This window comes from Monodelphis domestica, chromosome 1 (genome assembly GCF_027887165.1).
Source record: "Monodelphis domestica isolate mMonDom1 chromosome 1, mMonDom1.pri, whole genome shotgun sequence".
In the NCBI taxonomy this organism is placed as follows: Eukaryota; Metazoa; Chordata; class Mammalia; order Didelphimorphia; family Didelphidae; genus Monodelphis; species Monodelphis domestica.
In genome coordinates this window covers 740,838,109-740,855,404 of record NC_077227.1, presented here as the reverse complement: position 1 = coordinate 740,855,404, position 17,296 = coordinate 740,838,109, and the positions used below count along the sequence as shown (strand labels likewise).

General features: G+C 35.8%; 1 protein-coding gene across 1 annotated transcript in view; it reads right to left on the bottom strand.

Annotated features, from left to right (window-relative positions):
• ADAM28 (ADAM metallopeptidase domain 28) overlaps window positions 1–17,296 on the bottom strand; it is a 118,278-nt gene that overhangs the window by 13,233 nt on the left and 87,749 nt on the right. Inside the window, exons 15-19 of the mRNA XM_007477825.3 lie at window positions 16,262–16,364; window positions 14,010–14,169; window positions 11,705–11,785; window positions 8,308–8,386; window positions 1,157–1,262 (exon numbers count right to left, since the gene is read on the bottom strand). Coding sequence (XP_007477887.1) covers window positions 1,157–1,262; window positions 8,308–8,386; window positions 11,705–11,785; window positions 14,010–14,169; window positions 16,262–16,364 — 529 coding nt within the window. The remainder of the gene's footprint in view (window positions 1–1,156; window positions 1,263–8,307; window positions 8,387–11,704; window positions 11,786–14,009; window positions 14,170–16,261; window positions 16,365–17,296) is intronic.

Below are 17,296 nucleotides of genomic sequence, written 5' to 3'. Positions count from 1 at the left end.
CTTATAAATGGAATCTATTAGCTATCATTGACATGGAGAACTCCTTCATGAGAAAATTCCTTCAACCAATATAGGTTGAAACTTTCTCTATATTGCAAAGTCTTAGTTGATTAGAACACTGAGAGATTCAATGACTTGCTCATGGAACTAGAGCCAAGAGGTTTAAGAAGTGGAACTTGGATACAGGTCTTTGTAGCTGCAATGACAGCTCTCTACCTGTTAGTCCCTACTATCTCCTTCTTGCAAGCTCCATGTTCTATCTAGACTTGATTAGGTCAAGGGAATGGTAAATACATTGACAAGGAGCCTAAGGGGGGGGGGAGGATTTTGATTCTCTTTGACACAGAAGATGGACACTTGATTTTTGGATGTGTGATCCTAGTGACATCATTTAATATGTCTGCTTCACTTTTCTGATCTGAAAAATGGAGATAATAACATTGATTCTATCCACCTCTCAGTGGGGAAAGAGAATGAAAAATACAATGAATGTAAATTATGTTACTTACTATTACAACTCTGTTCCATAGGAAGCTATTTGTCAGTGATTCAGAAAAGAAATCACAACTTTTTTGTGCCTTAGTTTTTTTGTCTGTAAAATTTGGCATGATAATCCTTGGACCAGTTCTTTGCAGAACTGCTTTGAGAATCAAGTGAGCCTCATAAATAGTAAGATGCTATCCCTATATAATCAGCTCTTTTGTTAAAATTATTTTCCTCTTTGTACTATATATAGTAATTCAGTCTTTTGGAAGTTAACTTGCTACCATAGTATGATTAATTTTTATGACATTCTTTTCCTTCTCTAATTCCCAAAGTACTTTGGGGGCATACATTTATTTTATTATTAAAGATGGCATCTGGGCAGTCAAGTGGTTCAGTGGATAGAGAGCCAGGTCCTGGGTTCAAATTTGACCTCAGACATTTCCTAGATCTGCAGGGCTGGGCAAGTCTAGGCAATTGCTTAGTCCTTACTGTTCTTCTGATTTGTACCTGATACTTAGAATAGATTCTAAGACAAAAGGTAAGGGTTTTTTTTAAACTAACTAATACTAGTTTTTCAGTGAGAATTTTGGAACCCCTGCACATGTAGATTAGCATTGTGAACATCACAAAACCAGGGCAAGAATCTCTGGCACAGGGGGAATAGACTTACCTCTGCAGTTTTTTCCGCTTAGCTGCGCTCTGATGCCAGAGGATAATCACGACAATGAGAACTACAATGGAGACTGCAACCAGTACACCAATCACAATGGAAAAATCTGTAATGTTGAGAATATTAAAGAGATATGTGACATTCTAATAACATGATGGAGAAATCCATACTGCTGAGGACATAGGAATAAATCTGTAACATTAAAAACACAATGGAGGTGGGCAACTAGAGAGTGGATTGAGAGCTGGGCCTGGAGATGGAAACTCCTGGGTTGACACCTGACTTTAGACACTTCCTAGGTTTTACCCTGGGCAAGTCATTACTCTAATGATCTAGACCTTACCACTCCTGTGCCTTAGAACCCATACTTAATATAAATTCTGAGAGAATGTAAGGGTATAAAAAATAGAACACAATGGATAAATCTATAATGTTGAAAACATTAAGGAGAAATCTACAATATACAAAAAATAACAAAGAAACCTAAAATTTTGTTGACAGTGGAAAAATCTACATTCTTGATGATATAGAAGAGAAATCTATAGTCTTGAGATCAGAATGGAGAAACCTCTGACTGAAACTATAATGGAGAAGTCTACAATCTGGAGGATACAATGATAAAATTTATAATGCTGAGAATGTAGTGTATAAATATTACATATTGAGAACATGATGGAGAAATTTACATTGAGAACAAACACTGAATCAAATACAAGGCACAGCTGAAGAGGAAGTATTTCCTAACTTCTTTCCAAAGCTCAAATCCTGGCCATAGCCCAGTGTATTCTTTTAAGGAAGGGATTGAATCATCCCAGAAAGTCTCTTGGGAACATGGGGATGTAAATTTAGAAATGGAAGAGAATAAACTCTAATATATTTTTACAAAAGAGAAAAGTAATAATTGATTAAAGAGATGGAAGAGGTAGATCTGTTTCCTTGAAGAGTCAGGGAGATGGATTTTTAAGCTTAACTTTCTAGATTCTTTAATGTAAATGCTAGAAAAATGGTAGTTGGCATCATGCTATTTGCAGATCAAAAACCTGGATGTTTTGACTGTGGAATTTCAAACTCTTTGCCCTTAAAAATTATCATGGAAGATTTCATTTGTTGTTCAGTAGTTTTTCAGTCATGTTGAACTCATCATGGCTGTTCAATAGAATGTATTTTCATGTTGTACCATGACACATACATCATGACAAAAATATTTTTTAAAAATCACAAATGCAGAAAAGTGGGTAGTTTAAATTCAGTCTTTTGGGACCATAACATATTAAATTTTGCATTCAATGCAGGGCCTTGGAAGAACAAATCATAGATTAATTGAAAACAAATCTAATCCTAATTAATGAGTGTCAAAGAATAAATCATAGAAACAATAATGTCACTCAAAATAATGAGATAACATATCAACATGTGGAATGCAACCAAGCCATGCCTGGAAAAACATATCTCCAAATGTATACATCAGTAAACTTTTTTAAAAAGAGAAAGAACATATCAATGACTCTAATATGAAACTAGAAAACTAGAATAAAAATAAACTAACTTCCCCAATTAATCACAAAATAGAAATGTTGAAAATCAAAGGGAAGATTAATAAAATTGAAAGAAAAATGGCCAAAACAAAGAACTAATTGTATCAGAAAAAGTAAGCCACTCAATAATTTGATTTAAAAAAAAAAACAATTATTAGTATCAAAATTTAAAAGAATGAATGCACCACCAAAGATGACATTAAATAAATCATTAGGAAATATTTTTAAGGTTTTCAGCTGATAAAACTGACAATCTATGTGAAATTATTGAATAATTAAAATATAGATTGCCCATATAAACAAAATATTTAACCCTTTTTTAGATAATTAACTTGAAAAGTCCATAATTGAATTCCCTAAGGAAAAGTCCCCAGGCCAGGGCAAGATGAATTTAATAGCTAGATAGAGACAGAGAGATACAAACAGATATAAAGACAATTAAATGCAATATGATAAAAATTATTTTTTGATTTTTGATTTTTTATATTATATATATATATCTATATTTTATATTTTTATATTTTTTTACTTAGTTTTTCTGAGTAAAGAAGGAATCTTATCAAATGCCTTTGATGACAGAAATATGGTCTTGGTACCAAAACCAGGGTGATTGAAAACAGAAAATGAAAATATTCTCTAATGAATATTGATGCAAAAAAATTGTAAATTAAAATTTAGCAAGATGATTACAACAATATAGGACAAACATCATACACTTTGACCAGGTAGGATTTATACCTAGGAGAGTATGGCTGCTTTAGTATTAGGAAAAAATATAAATATAAATAACAATATTACTACTAAAAACAATAAAAAATATATAATTATCAATATATGTAAAAAATCTTTTGACAGAATGTGATACCCATTCTTATTAAAAATGATTTCTGGTATTCTTAAACATTAGAATTTATTACTATTCCTAATTCATGTAGTAACAAATAGAGACTTTAAAAAAATGATAACTAATATCTATCTAAAACCAAGAATAAAGATTATCTCTAATGTGGATAAATTAGATGCCTTCTCAATATCATCAGGGGTAAAACCAAAGATGTCAGTTATACCACTATTACTCAATACTACTAGAAATGATAGTTATAATAAGACAAGATAAAGAAATTGAAAGAATAAGAATGGACCAAAAGAGTTATAAAACTATGTATACCCTTTGACCCAGAAATATCACCTTTAGGTTTACTTCCTAAGGTAATAAAAAAAAGAGAATAGAAACTCTATGTTCTAAAATATTAATAGCAGTTCACTTTGAGATGACAAAGAACTGGAAATTGATAGGATGCCTGTCAATTAGAGAGTGGCTAAACAAGTTGTAGTATATGCTTGTGATGGAATACTACTCTGCCACAGGAAATCACAACTGGGTTAATTTTTTTAATGGAAATACCTACATGAAATTTTGAAGATTAAAATGAGCAGAACCAAGAGAACATTAAATACAGCAACAGAAATATTATTTAAAAAATAACTTGTGGGTGACCATCTCCAGAGAAAGAATTGGCAAATTGAAACAAGCACAATATAACTTCATGTGTACATATATCTTTTTTTGCCAAATGATGCTCTTTCTAAGGTGAAGAGGAGAGGGAAGGGAGTTTTAATTTTAATGTGAAAAATAAATAAATTTGCAATTAAAAAAAGAGGGAGAAAATATCACTTTTTGTAGACAAGATGATGGTGTACTCAGAGAACTTTAGAGAATCAACTAAATTTTAAAAAGGAAATGAGTTCAATCAATGAACAACTTTAGCAAAGTGGCATGGTACAAAAAACACATAAATCATGAAAAACTCTATACATTATCAAGAAAACATAATAGGAAGGCACAGAAATAGAAAGTTTAACTGCAGACAATATGAAATACTTGGGAGTCTACTCACTACGATAAACCCAGGGACAACATGAATGCAATTACAAAATATTTTGTAGACAAATTAAGGCCAGATATGAACAATTAGAGAAGTGGTAATTGCTCATGGGTAAGTTGAGCCAATTTTTTTAAAAATTACAATTCTATCTAAATTAATGTATTTATTCAGTGCCATGCCAATCAAATGACCAAAGAATTCTTTTATAGAGCTAGGGGGAAAATAATTAATAAAATTAATCTCAAAAAACAAAAGATCATTAAGTGATTCAATTAAAAAATGTAAAGGAAGGAGGCTTAGCAGTTTGGGATTTCAAACACTATTATAAAGCAGTAACCATCCAAACAGGTAGCTAGATTGGGCAGAAGATAGAATCCTAGCCTTGGAATGTGGGATCCCCTCATCTTTATGAGTACAAGTCTGAAATCAGACACTTATTAACTATGTGACCCTGGGCAAGTCATTTAATTCTATTTTCCTCCATTCCTCAGTTGTAAAATGAATTAGAGCAAGAAATGGCAAAATACTCTAGTATCTTTGCCAAGAAAACTTCAAATGGGATCATGAAGCATCAGACATGACTGAAAAAGCAACTGAACAATAACTATCAAAACAATCCGGTACTGGCTAAGAAATGGAGTGGTTCATCAGTAGGATAGATTAGGTACCCAACATGCCACAGTAAATTAATATTTGCTCACCCAAAGACCTAAGCTTTGAGATGAAGAACTCAATCTTTGACAATAATTTCTGAGAAAATTAGAAAGCAATTTGGCAGATATTAGGCATGGACAAACATCTCACTCTACATATTAAGATAAGATCAAAATGGGTACATGAAAAATAAGGAAATTAGGGAAATATTGAACATTTTTCCTTTCAAATCTATGGGAAGGAAAGTTTAAAGCCAAATGAGAGATCGAGGGTATCACAGTCAGTAAAATGGAATTTTTTAAATGTTCTTGCACAAAGTCAGTATAATCAAGATTGGCAGAGAACTTGAGGAATGGAAGTTCCCAGCAAGTTTCTCTGATAAAAACCTCATTTTTTTTAGATATGGAGGGAACAGAATTGAATTAGTAGGAAAAAAATGAATATTTCTTAATTTTTAAATGTTTGAAGAATATGAACAAGAAATTTTTAGAAGCAGAAGCCAAAACTATCAACAGTCAATGAAAAGATGCTCTAAATATTGATTAGAGATATCCAAATTAAAATAACTGAAGTAACATCTCACACATATCAAATTGGCTAACATGACAGAAAAGGAAAATAATAACTACTGGAGAGGACGTGAAAGAATTAGAATACTATGGCATTATCAGGGGAGTTGTGAATTGGTCCTATTTTTCTGGAGAACATTTTAGAATTATGCCCCAAGGACTATCAAACTACAGATACCCTTTGACCCAGCAATATCTCTACTTGGTCTGCATCTCAAAAAGGAAAAGAATTTCTATTCTATTCTACAACAATATTTTTGGCAGCACTGTTAGTGGTAGCAAAATATTGAAAATTGAGTAGATGCTCATCAATTGGGGAATGTTGAACAAGTCATATGTAACCATGTTAGAATACTAGAAGAGTTAAAATGAATGATGAACTAGAGTATTTCTATATGGACTGAAAAGACTTTCCAGGAATTGGTGCAGAGTGAAAGGAGCAGAACCAGGAGGACCTAGAAGCTGAAACATTATGGCACAATGAAATGTAAGAGACTTTGCTACTAATAATAATGCAGTGATCCAGGACAATCCCAAAGGACTTATGAGAAAGAATGCTATTAAGAGAAAGAACTGTGAGAGTAGAAATGCAGAAGAAAAACATATGATTGATCATGTGGTTTGATGGGGAATTTTGGTTTTAAAAGATCATTCTATTACAAATATGTATATTATGGAAATAGGTTTTGAATAATAATACATGTATAACTCAGTGGAATTGCTTGTCAACTCCAGGAGGGGGGAGAGAAAAGGAGAGGGCAAGATCATGAATCATATAACCATGGAAAAATACTCTAAATAAATAATTTTTTTAAAGTAAGCATTAAGATGATTTTAGAAAAAAATTGAGAAAACTCATATGAAATAACACAAAGTGAAGTAAACAGAACTAGAACATTGTCCACAGTAATAGCAATATTCTAATGATGATTAATTGTAAAAGGCTTAGCTGCTCTGATTAAGGCAATGGTCCAAGATAATTTCAAAGGCCTCTTAATGAAAAAAGCCTTTTCAATGGGCAAAGGAGGAACTAGAGTGATGGAGAGAACTTGGAATTCAAAATTAAAACAAAAGAATGTTAAAAAGAAATAATCAAATAATAGGTTAAAAGAAAAGAGAAACCAAAAGAAACTCTAAGTATCAGAGAGAGCTATGTGTGACAGTTAAAACACAAGATGAAATAAATTAATTAAATATAGTTTAATTTGCAATCTGAATTATTTTACCTATATAGTTTATTTAACTAGTTTTTATTTCCTTAGAAAACATAGGAGAGTATGATTCTGAAAGACTAAGTGTTTTTCTTATGATCATGAATGAAGCATGGGACAATTTATGTTTTTAAACTTAAAAAAAATACATATGTGGTGACCCTGGGCAAGTCACTTGACCCCCATTGCCTAGCTCTTACCACTCTTCTGACTTGGAGCCAATACACAGTACTGATTCTAAGATGGAAGGTAAGGGTTTAAAATTTAATATAAAATAAAACAAAATACATTTGTGGCTATCTGTGGTTTTTTTCAATGTCTGGGAAATCTCTCTGTATTGGGTAGCCTACTTATTTCCTGGTACATCTAAGTTCCCTGATTTAAAGCACTTGATGCTTATTTACTTGATTTGACTCTCCTGAGTGTGAGTTGCCACCAAGCTGTTCCCTATAATTTCTTGAAGGAATTCTATTGAACTGATGAGATGGGCAGTGAAGGAGATGGCTCCCTAGACTTGGTTATTTTAAATCTCATTCTTGTTATCTTCTTCTGTAACTGCTTCTGCTGATATGGGAATATTAAAATCCCAACAGGGGGAAATTATGGGAATTGTTTGAAAGTAAACTTGCATGGCTAAGCCAGAATATTGCTCAGAGACCAGATTTGTTTAAGGGTTTAGGTCATGCTAACCAGAAACAGTCAGATCTGAAGATTAAAACAAGGTACATGAGAAGTTTTCTCCTACTGAACAGTAAAAGCAAGCCACGTGTCCTTTCCTGGAAACTGCCCTTGTGTCAGCCAATTAGCTACTGTTTCTTTGTATTCTTGAATGCTATAAAATGTATAACAATCTGTCAGATGAAGCTGGCCATCCCTTTTTGGACTCTCTCCTTTTATGGACACTCCAATAAACTTCTTTCAAAATTATTTCACTTTGGGGTTTATGTTCTCTACCATATCAATAATGGTCTTAGGGCTGGGGCACTTCACTTGTTTTCTGCCCTTCAAATGGAATGGCTTCTTCCTCTCAAAGATGCTTAGCGACCTGATGTTCAGAGATGTATGAGGAAAACTCATTGCAAACTCAAAAGTACCACATAGATGGGCTGTATCTTCAGGATTTGTGAAGTTCATCTATTACAGTATCCATCCAACAGATTGTTTACTTGGTTAGTGTATAAGCCTTAAAGAAAGACATGAACACCCACCCAAGCATGCACTGCTCAGGAGAGGGTAGAAAATGGACACTAGTAGTTGCAGACTAATAACTGTAGTAATAACGTAAAGAATACCCACGGATGACAACGATGGAGTTGTCACAGTTGGGAGGTAGCCATCCTTCTTCACACTGACACTGAAGTTCATGGTCACAGACCTAGAGGAACAGAAATACAGTATATTAACCACCCTACCTCCTTGGTTTCTATCACTTCTCAGAGTTTTGTTTTGTTTTTTAAGATAGATGTCAGCTGCTGTCCTATTAGATAGGTCTTCTTCTCTGGTACTCAATATTGGCTTTTGGGAGATTATTATCAAACAAAAATTTGATTCTAGGATCAGAGACTTATATAGAGAAGAAACGTTCATCCAACTCTTTCATTTCACAGATGGGGAAATTGAGTTGCCTTGGGTCATGCAAGTAGGAAGTGGTATAAACAGGATTTGAACCCAGGCCTTTCACTCCAATTGTACTGCACCAATCTGCCTTTCTAAAGAGTAGAAGCATGAGTAACTAGGCTACTTGTAGCTGCCCAGCAGTTGCCAAACCATACCAGATCAAAGTCATTTCCCTTTTCACTAAAAGTGCTTGTTTTTCTCCTTCTGATTTCTCTGTCTCTGTGATTCTGCCATTCATTCAGTCTCTGATGTTCAAAACCTAGGCATTACCTTTGACTTTTCTTCCCCATCCCTTATCTGATCAATGATTCATTCTAGTTATTTGATTCTCACACCATATCTTTGTGTCCATGCTCCCCCCACTCTTTCCACTGCTACCACCCCAGAAGAGGTCCATATCTCTCCAAGACCCTTGGAGGTAGTCTTCTTGCTACCCCTCTCTACTGCCCCCAGTTGAACCTTTATATACTGCCAGGCTGATCATATTATAGCTCCCTCTCCTCTCCTGCTCCAGGAGAATGAAGGCTTCAACAGAGTAAGAGTGATTTTCATTACATCTTTCTATCCCCAGAGCCTAACATAAGACATAATAATGTGCAAAAGATGCTGACTTCATTGAATTGAATCTAATTATCTAAAAGATAAAATTCAAGCCATTTAAAAGGCAAACAAAGCTCTCCCTAATCTAGTGCCCCCCTCAATTTACAGGCTTATTTCATATTACTCCTACATAATTACATAATTTCAGAAAAATCAGAAAGGAACTTGGAGGCTATCTAGATCAGCATCTGGTCCAGTGCTCTTCATATATGATAAAAAAAAAAACTACTCTGTCTTTGCTTGGAGATACAAAACAAAGTTCCTCCTGAGCACCTCATGATTCAGTTTATTGCAAAATTTGGAAAGTTTTATTGCTGAGTTTTTGGAAAACTCTCATCCAAAGAAGCTTTTCTTGACCTCGTTCCTAAATTTGCCTTTTTGTAACTTTTCCTTTCATGCAATTGGCCCTAATTCTGTCCTTTGAGGTTGAGCAGAAAAGTTCCTAATCCATCTCTTACTTAACAGGTTTAAATATTTAAAGGCCAAGATGTCCCTTTGTCTTCTCTTCTTCAGACTAACCAGAGCAGATGACTTCTAACATTACTCATATGTCATGAATTCGTGATCCTTCACCATCCTTTAAACACATCAATTCATTAATGTTCTCAAAATGTGCTACCAAATATGGAACCCATTAACCCAGATGTACCATTATCTCCTCATCCCCCCATCACTATAACTCTCTAAGCATAACCTCAGATTGCATTCCTTCTTTGTTTCTTGTATCAAGTCATTGATTCATACTGACCTTCCTATTCACTAAAAGCCATATTCCACATAAAATGTGGACTGCATAGCACTTATGTTCAGTAATTTTCAATCATAGCTGACTCTTTATGAACCCAATGGGATTTTCTTGCCAGAGACACTGGAATAGTTTTCTATTTCCTTCTCTAGTTCATTTTACTGATTAGGAAACTGAGGCAAACAGGGTTCAGTGACTTGCCCAAGATCACACAGCTAGGAAGTATATGAGGTCAGATGTGAACTTAGAAAGATGAGTGTTACTGACCTCCAGCCCAGCTCTCTATCTACTGGGTCAGCCAAGGTGGCTTTGAATAACATTATCCTGTACTTAGAAAATTCATTATTTTAAAGAGATATGCGTATTTACATATACTCCTATTAAATTACATCTTCTGGAGAGGCAGTATTGCATAATGGTTAAAGAGCTACAAGACATGGGTTCAAATCCTACCTCACACACTTACTAGCTCAATCACTCTGGACACAACATTTAATCTCTTTCAGATTCTTTTCTCATCTGTAAAATGGATATAATAATAGAACCTACCTCACTTGGTTGTTGGGAAGATTGAATGAGAAAGTCTTCAAAGTCTTAGGAAAAGCTTAAAGTCCTATGGAAATGATAACTATTGCTATTATTGTTTTTATTATCTAAGGACATTGATCTTCTTAGATTGCTGGTATGAATTGAATCAAGAGTATGATATGTGCTTTCTTACTATTTCCTTGATCACAGATGTAGCGTTAGAAGGGATCTTATTATCCCTCTCATCTAGCTCTCATTTTACAAATAAGAAAATAGAGGCCCAGAGATGACAAAAAATGAATCTAAGGTTATAAAATAGTAATCATTGGGGGGGGGGGCCTTGAACTCAGGACCTCTCCAGAACTAGTACTCTTTCCACACTGCTTCCCTGAAAATCAGTTTTATTCTTTTCTTTCCAATCCAAAAGTTGCTCATTCGTTTTGGTAGATAAAAAAGATGCAAAATAACAATGAGAAACCTTGCCATCCTTCTGTGGTCAGTAGTCATTGTCCAATGATCCTTTTCCCCCATATAGTTAAAAAAAAAACATCCTCTATCACCCAACCAAACAGGATCATTCCTTTGCCTTGTATATCTCCCAAATTCTCCTAGTCCTGAACCTTTTTTTAAACCCTTAACTTCAGTCCTAGAATCAAAAACAGTAGTAAGGGCTAGTCAATAGGGGTCAAGTGACCTGCCCAGGATCACACAGCTAGGAAGTGTCTGAGGTCAGATTTGAACCCAAGACCTCCCATCTCTGGACCTGGCTCTCAAGCCACTGAGCCACCCAGCTGCCCCCAGTCCTGAACCTTTTGCAGGAAATGTCTCCCACCCCTTTCTCTTTACCTCTTGAATTTCTACCTGTTTTTTAGGGTCAAACTCTAGTTCCATCTCGTTCTGGAAGCTTTCCTTCATTCTTTCATCATCAATTATCTTCTTAGGGGCCCACCTAAAGCTATATTTTTCCTTTCTCTAATCTTAATGGAATTTTCTCTATTTCAGCTACATGTCCTGCCACTCTCCTATCTCTCTTTGTAAAACATGAGCTCTCTGAAGGCAGGGAGCATCTCTTTCCTACATTGCTTATTTCCCCCTGTGCTTACACAGTGATCGCAGGCAGTAAGCACTTAATAAATGCTGACTACATTTCCAAGTTGACATCAAATTGCTTGAGGCATTTAGGCAGCAATAATTGGATCTTACCGCATGTCCTTTGCACTTTAAGGAACAATTTGTTGACTTGTAGGCACTCTCAATGTCTTTACATTCTCCATTAATGCATACCTGAAGGAGCAGGGGAAAAAATAACCAGGATTAGGACAATGGATCTTCCCCTGATTTCAGCTATGCTCTTTTACAACATCCCTGGAGCAACTGTTTGTTAAAAGAATCCAAATCTCCAGTATAGGGGTCAGTGACACATATTTTGGCCTCTCCTTCCTCATGTGATCATGCTACCATGTTCATCTCATTTTTTAAATGTGTTGTAATACTCACCCACCCCACCCCAAAAAGAAAAGAATGCAAGTTTCCTGAGCACAGGCTAATTTGTATTTACAGTTTTCCAACAGTGCCTTGCACACAGTAGGCATTTAAAATAGGGAGTTGGTTCTCACATCAACTCTGGGAACTAGGTATGATATTCCAAACCAAGCCAATCAAATAGATGTTCTTTAATGGACCCAGAGTCAGGAAAACATGAGATAAAATATGACTTTGGAGATTTCCAAGCTATAAAAGTGATTCAGGGCATTTCAGTTAACTTCTCTTTGCCTCAGTTTCCTCATATATAGAATGAGGATAAAAATAACAGGCCTGTAAATTGGAGCTGGAAGTGCTTTAGAGTGAACTTAGTCCAGCTGCCTAATTGTACAGGCAAGGAGATGATGAGATCATTTCAATGACTCTCTTAGGGGCATACAACTTTTTAAAATGTCTGAGGTGGAATGTGAGTGCTGGGTCCTTGCTCCAAATGCAGGATTCTACCCATAATACCATGCTGGTTGCTTCCCAGCAAAGGAGCCAAATTTGGATTCACAGCCTGGCAAAGGTAAAAGGTGGTATAACTATTTTTACCCTTGTATAACTATTTGGGAGACTTGTAGGTTCAAGGGTGGTATTATAGGGTGAGTAATCTGGTTTGGGAAGGGTAGACTCGCCCAGGGCAGGCAGAGCCATTTCCTTATAACAAAGGGACCTTAGTAATCATTTGTTTCATCTTTCATATATTAAACTGAGGCCAAGAGAAGAAAAATGACTTGCCCAAGGTCCCATAATTAGGAGATAGAAATACCAGTATTCTGATACAAGTATCTTCACTCCCTTTCTATCTAGCCCTTGACTCTTATTACCCTAGGGATTCATTACACAGGAAACCTTAGAGAGGTGAACTACAGGGAGCCTTCTTGGCCTAACCTAGGAAAAGAAGGCAATAGAGAATAGACCTGATAGTTAAGTGGTATAAGGACCTCCAGGAAAAGGAATCATGCAGGTAGACATGTTCTCTATAAGACTAGCTTTAAAAGTTGTCTAGATTGGAACAATAAGAGAAGAAGTGATCTACCTAGGGTCATCCAGATAGTATACAATCAGTAGACCTTGAAGCCAGGTTTTTGGGACTAAGACTCTCTATCCACTATGCAAAACTTCCTAACTTCCCTGGTATTATTTAGTTTACTCTTAGTGAGTTCATCATTTGAGTCACAGATTTTGCACGCCATCCCATGCTTTTTCATGTACATAAACATCATCCCTTTTGAAGGAGTCATTCTTTTTATGGATATAAACCTAATAATTAAGAATAAAAGATTCCTTGAGTAAGGAAAAAGACTTGTACAAGAATATTCATAGCTGCACTCTTTGTGGCAAAAAAAAAATGGAAAATGAGGGGATGCCCTCTGATTGGGGAATAGCTGAACAAATTGTGGTATCTGATGGTGATGGAATACTATTGTGCTCAAAGGAATAATGAACTAGAGGAATTCCATGTGAACTGGAAAGACCTCCAGGAATTGATGCAGAGTGAGAGGAGCAGAACCAGGAGAACATTGTACACAGAGACTGATACACTGTGGTACGATTGAATGTAACTGACTTCTCTACTAGCAGCAATGCAATGATTCAGGACAATTCTGAGGGGTTATGAGAAAGAAGCTATCCACATCCAGAGAAAGAACTGTAGGAGCAGAAATGCAGAAGAGAAACAACTGCTTGATCACATGGATCGAGGGGGATAGGATTGGGGATGTAGACTCTAAATCATCACCCTAGTGTAATTATCAATAATATGGAAATAGGTCTTGATCAGTGACATGTGTAAAGCCCAATGAAATTGCATGTTGGCTATGGGGTTGGGAAAAGGAGGGGAGAGAAATAAAATGCATCATGAAATCATGAGAAAATATTCTAAATTAATTAATCAAATAAAATTTTTCAAGAAAAAAAGAAAAAGAAAAGTATACAAAAAAGAAAAGATTCCTTGGAGCAACGATCACAAATGTCAGCATACACTGTTGTTTCCACATTTGGTTCCATTAGCCACCATGGAAATTTCTTGGTTGTTGTCTTCTGATGAGAATGTTTTGCAGGTCAGGAAAGACATAATCTTTCCCTTCCATGGCAAAAAATCTGATCCTCCATAGCAATATAACTTGCCACACATGGAACTCCTGGAGGTAATTAAAAAAAGAAAGTTTTAGCAATAGGAGGGTGTGGCAATTATCTAAAACAGAGATATCAATCACACTTGCTCTGCTACCTATAACAATCCCCAATGTGGCCAAGTAGATTATAATTGAGAACTATTTAATAAAATCAATAAAACATAATAATATAGAGATAGTGACTATTTGTGCTTTTCAAAATCAATATTCAGCCCACAGGGATCCTTATGAATAGTTTGGTTTCAGTCTAGTCTACTTGACTTTGACACTATTGGTCTAAAGAAGTTTCACTGACCCCAGTTGAACAGTCAGGAGAATACAAGCTCCTTTAGGCAAGAGATTATTCTTTGTTTTGCCTTTATATCCTTAATATCTCACATATAGTAGGTGATTGAAAATTCATATTGAATGAATGAATGGGTAGCACTTCTCATGGAGATGGAACTGTATGTTCTTTGGCTCTCCCCTCAGTGAGCTATGGGTGCTAGACAACATATGTGACAAATAATTCTTGGTGATCTGCTGCTACAAGTTCTAATGCAATTCCATTCTCCCTCTAACTCCAATTTCTGTGAATAGATGAATATCAAGATTTCACATTAAAATATTCCACTTGATTTTAATTACCAACAGGAAAAGCTCATTCCTTTTCTTTGAAGGACATGGAATCACTAAATCAAGGTCTCTGAATGTGGAACATGGGCCTCAGGCACTGCATTCGAATCAAGTACCCCTTTACAACATCTCAGACATGAGGTGGAAATTCCCTCCCTCCTCAGGAAGGCTAGTAAATTATAGTTACTGTAGGGAACACATATAAGGGTAAACCACGTTTCTTTTCATTGAGCTGATATCTGTGTCATCCACTAAGACAAGTCCTAAACTCAACACATCCAGAACTGAACAGATCTTTTCTCTCTAAACTCAATCATTTTTTGAATTTCTCTATTACTATCCAAGGGAGCACCAGTTCTTTGAGGGCAAGGACTGTCCTTTGCTTCTTTTCTTAATTCCCAGAGCTAAGTACAGTACCTGGCACATAGTAGGTGCTTTATAAATATTAACTGATTGAGGGTCATAATTTTGGTGACATCTCCATTTCCTTCTTCTCATTCACTCTCTCTGGCCAATAGCTCCATCTGATTTGTTTTGCCACAAGATACCTGGTATAAAATTCCTCTTTATTTACACAAATATATCCTAAGTTCAGACTCTCATCATCTCTTGCTTCTGCTATTATAATAGCCTCCTAATTATTGTTTCTGCTTCAACTATCTCTTCAGACCTTTCCATCCCCATTATTCATTAATCAAATAATAACTTATTACTACATATACATGCTATGCGGTAATTCTTATGATACAATAATGTCTTGTAATCATTCATATAATACTCAGCTGACAAAGGCAGCATTCTCTCAGAGAACATATCTGATCATGTAACCCCTCTTCTTAATTCCCCATTACTGCCAGGATGAAATAGAAATCTCTTGAAGGACATTTGAAGTGCTCCCAACCAATGCCTCTCTTATCTTTCCAATCTTCTTATACCTAATGTCTATCCCTATACTCTGTGGCTTGGTCATATTTATCTAAGTGCTGTTCTCACATATGGCACTCTGCCTCAACTCTTTTTGTTCCCCGTGCCTGCAAAGATTCTCCTTCTTCAGCTCTGACTCTTCCAATCTGTAGCTTCCTTCAAGACTCAGCTCTCTTTCCACCTTTTGCAGGAGATCTTTCCTAGCTCCCCTGTTGTTATTGCTTCAAATAGAAATATTCAGGAGAAAATGTTGGCCAGGAGAACTTAAGTAACTTGTTTAAAGTGATGTATGTAAATGACATCAGATGCAGGATTGGAACCCAGTTCATTTCCATTAATATACGGGTAATGGGCAGAGAATGGAAGACATAGGGCTGGGTTAGGGGTAATCAATGCTGTCTAACCTTGTTCTCCACTTGCCTCTTCCCCACAGTCAACTTGTATAATTGATTTCCAAGTTTATAATCTCCAAATAGGGACCTATTCAGGCTTAGTGGCTAGCCATGCAACCATGCCTTTGTCCTTGGAACCCACAGAGAGAAAAAGTTAAGGTCCTTACCCTGCTTTGCAGGGAATATACGTGTCATCCACCTTTCGACAATAGCCGTAAGTTGAACCACCATTGTTTACGTTGAAGCATGACTTTTCAGCAGCTTGAGCCCCTGGAATCACACAGCATTAGGAGACAAGTTTGGAGAGAAATTGTTTACATGCACACATGTCTTACACATATCACCCCAATTAATGTGAATAACAGAGCACTCTAGTACTGATACCTTATCAGATGAAAACACATCTTTGCTTGATTTATGGAATTGATTGACCATACACTATTCAGGAAACTTATCAGGGCTTATAGGAATAATCAAATATATATGCATATATAGAGAGATATAATATGTATATAAATATGTAATATTTTAACCTTTGCCTTCTGTCTTAGAATCAGAACTGTCTAGTGATTATAAGGTAGAAGATCAGTAAGGAATAGATAGGTGAAGTTAAGTGACTTACCCAGGATCACACAACTGGAAAGTGTCTGAGGACAAATTTGAATCCAGGATTTCCCATCTCTAGGTCTGGTATAATTATTCTAAATTGCAAAGTTTAAATTCTTTTTGAGAGTAATTTTAGGTTAAGAAACATGCTACCTCTCTGAATCCAGAAAGTGAACTCTTTGGAGAAAGCACCATGAAGATGCCTACACAGACCACACGCTACACCAGAAGATCCAAAATGAACTTTGGGATGTGGTGATTTGAACTGTGTGAGGTTGAATGCATTTGTTTTGTATGTATACTCTTATGCCAAAAGAGACTGTCCCCTAACTGGCTTTTTGTCAATGCACTTAGCAATCATTGGTTTTGTTCTCTTTTCCTTTTATCCCCAAATTATTGTAATTTCAAAGTTGGTTATGTTTACAAGATCCATTAGAGAGACCAGTCTTACACGGATTTCAGGGGGACATGTATAATTGAAAATCTGTTACCCTAAAAAAACAACTACATTTCCCAGGAGCCCACCAACTTCCTGTCATTGCATACTTTCTGTAGATAGGGAATATTAGGCAGGGAAGTGGAAGGTCCCATCTCTT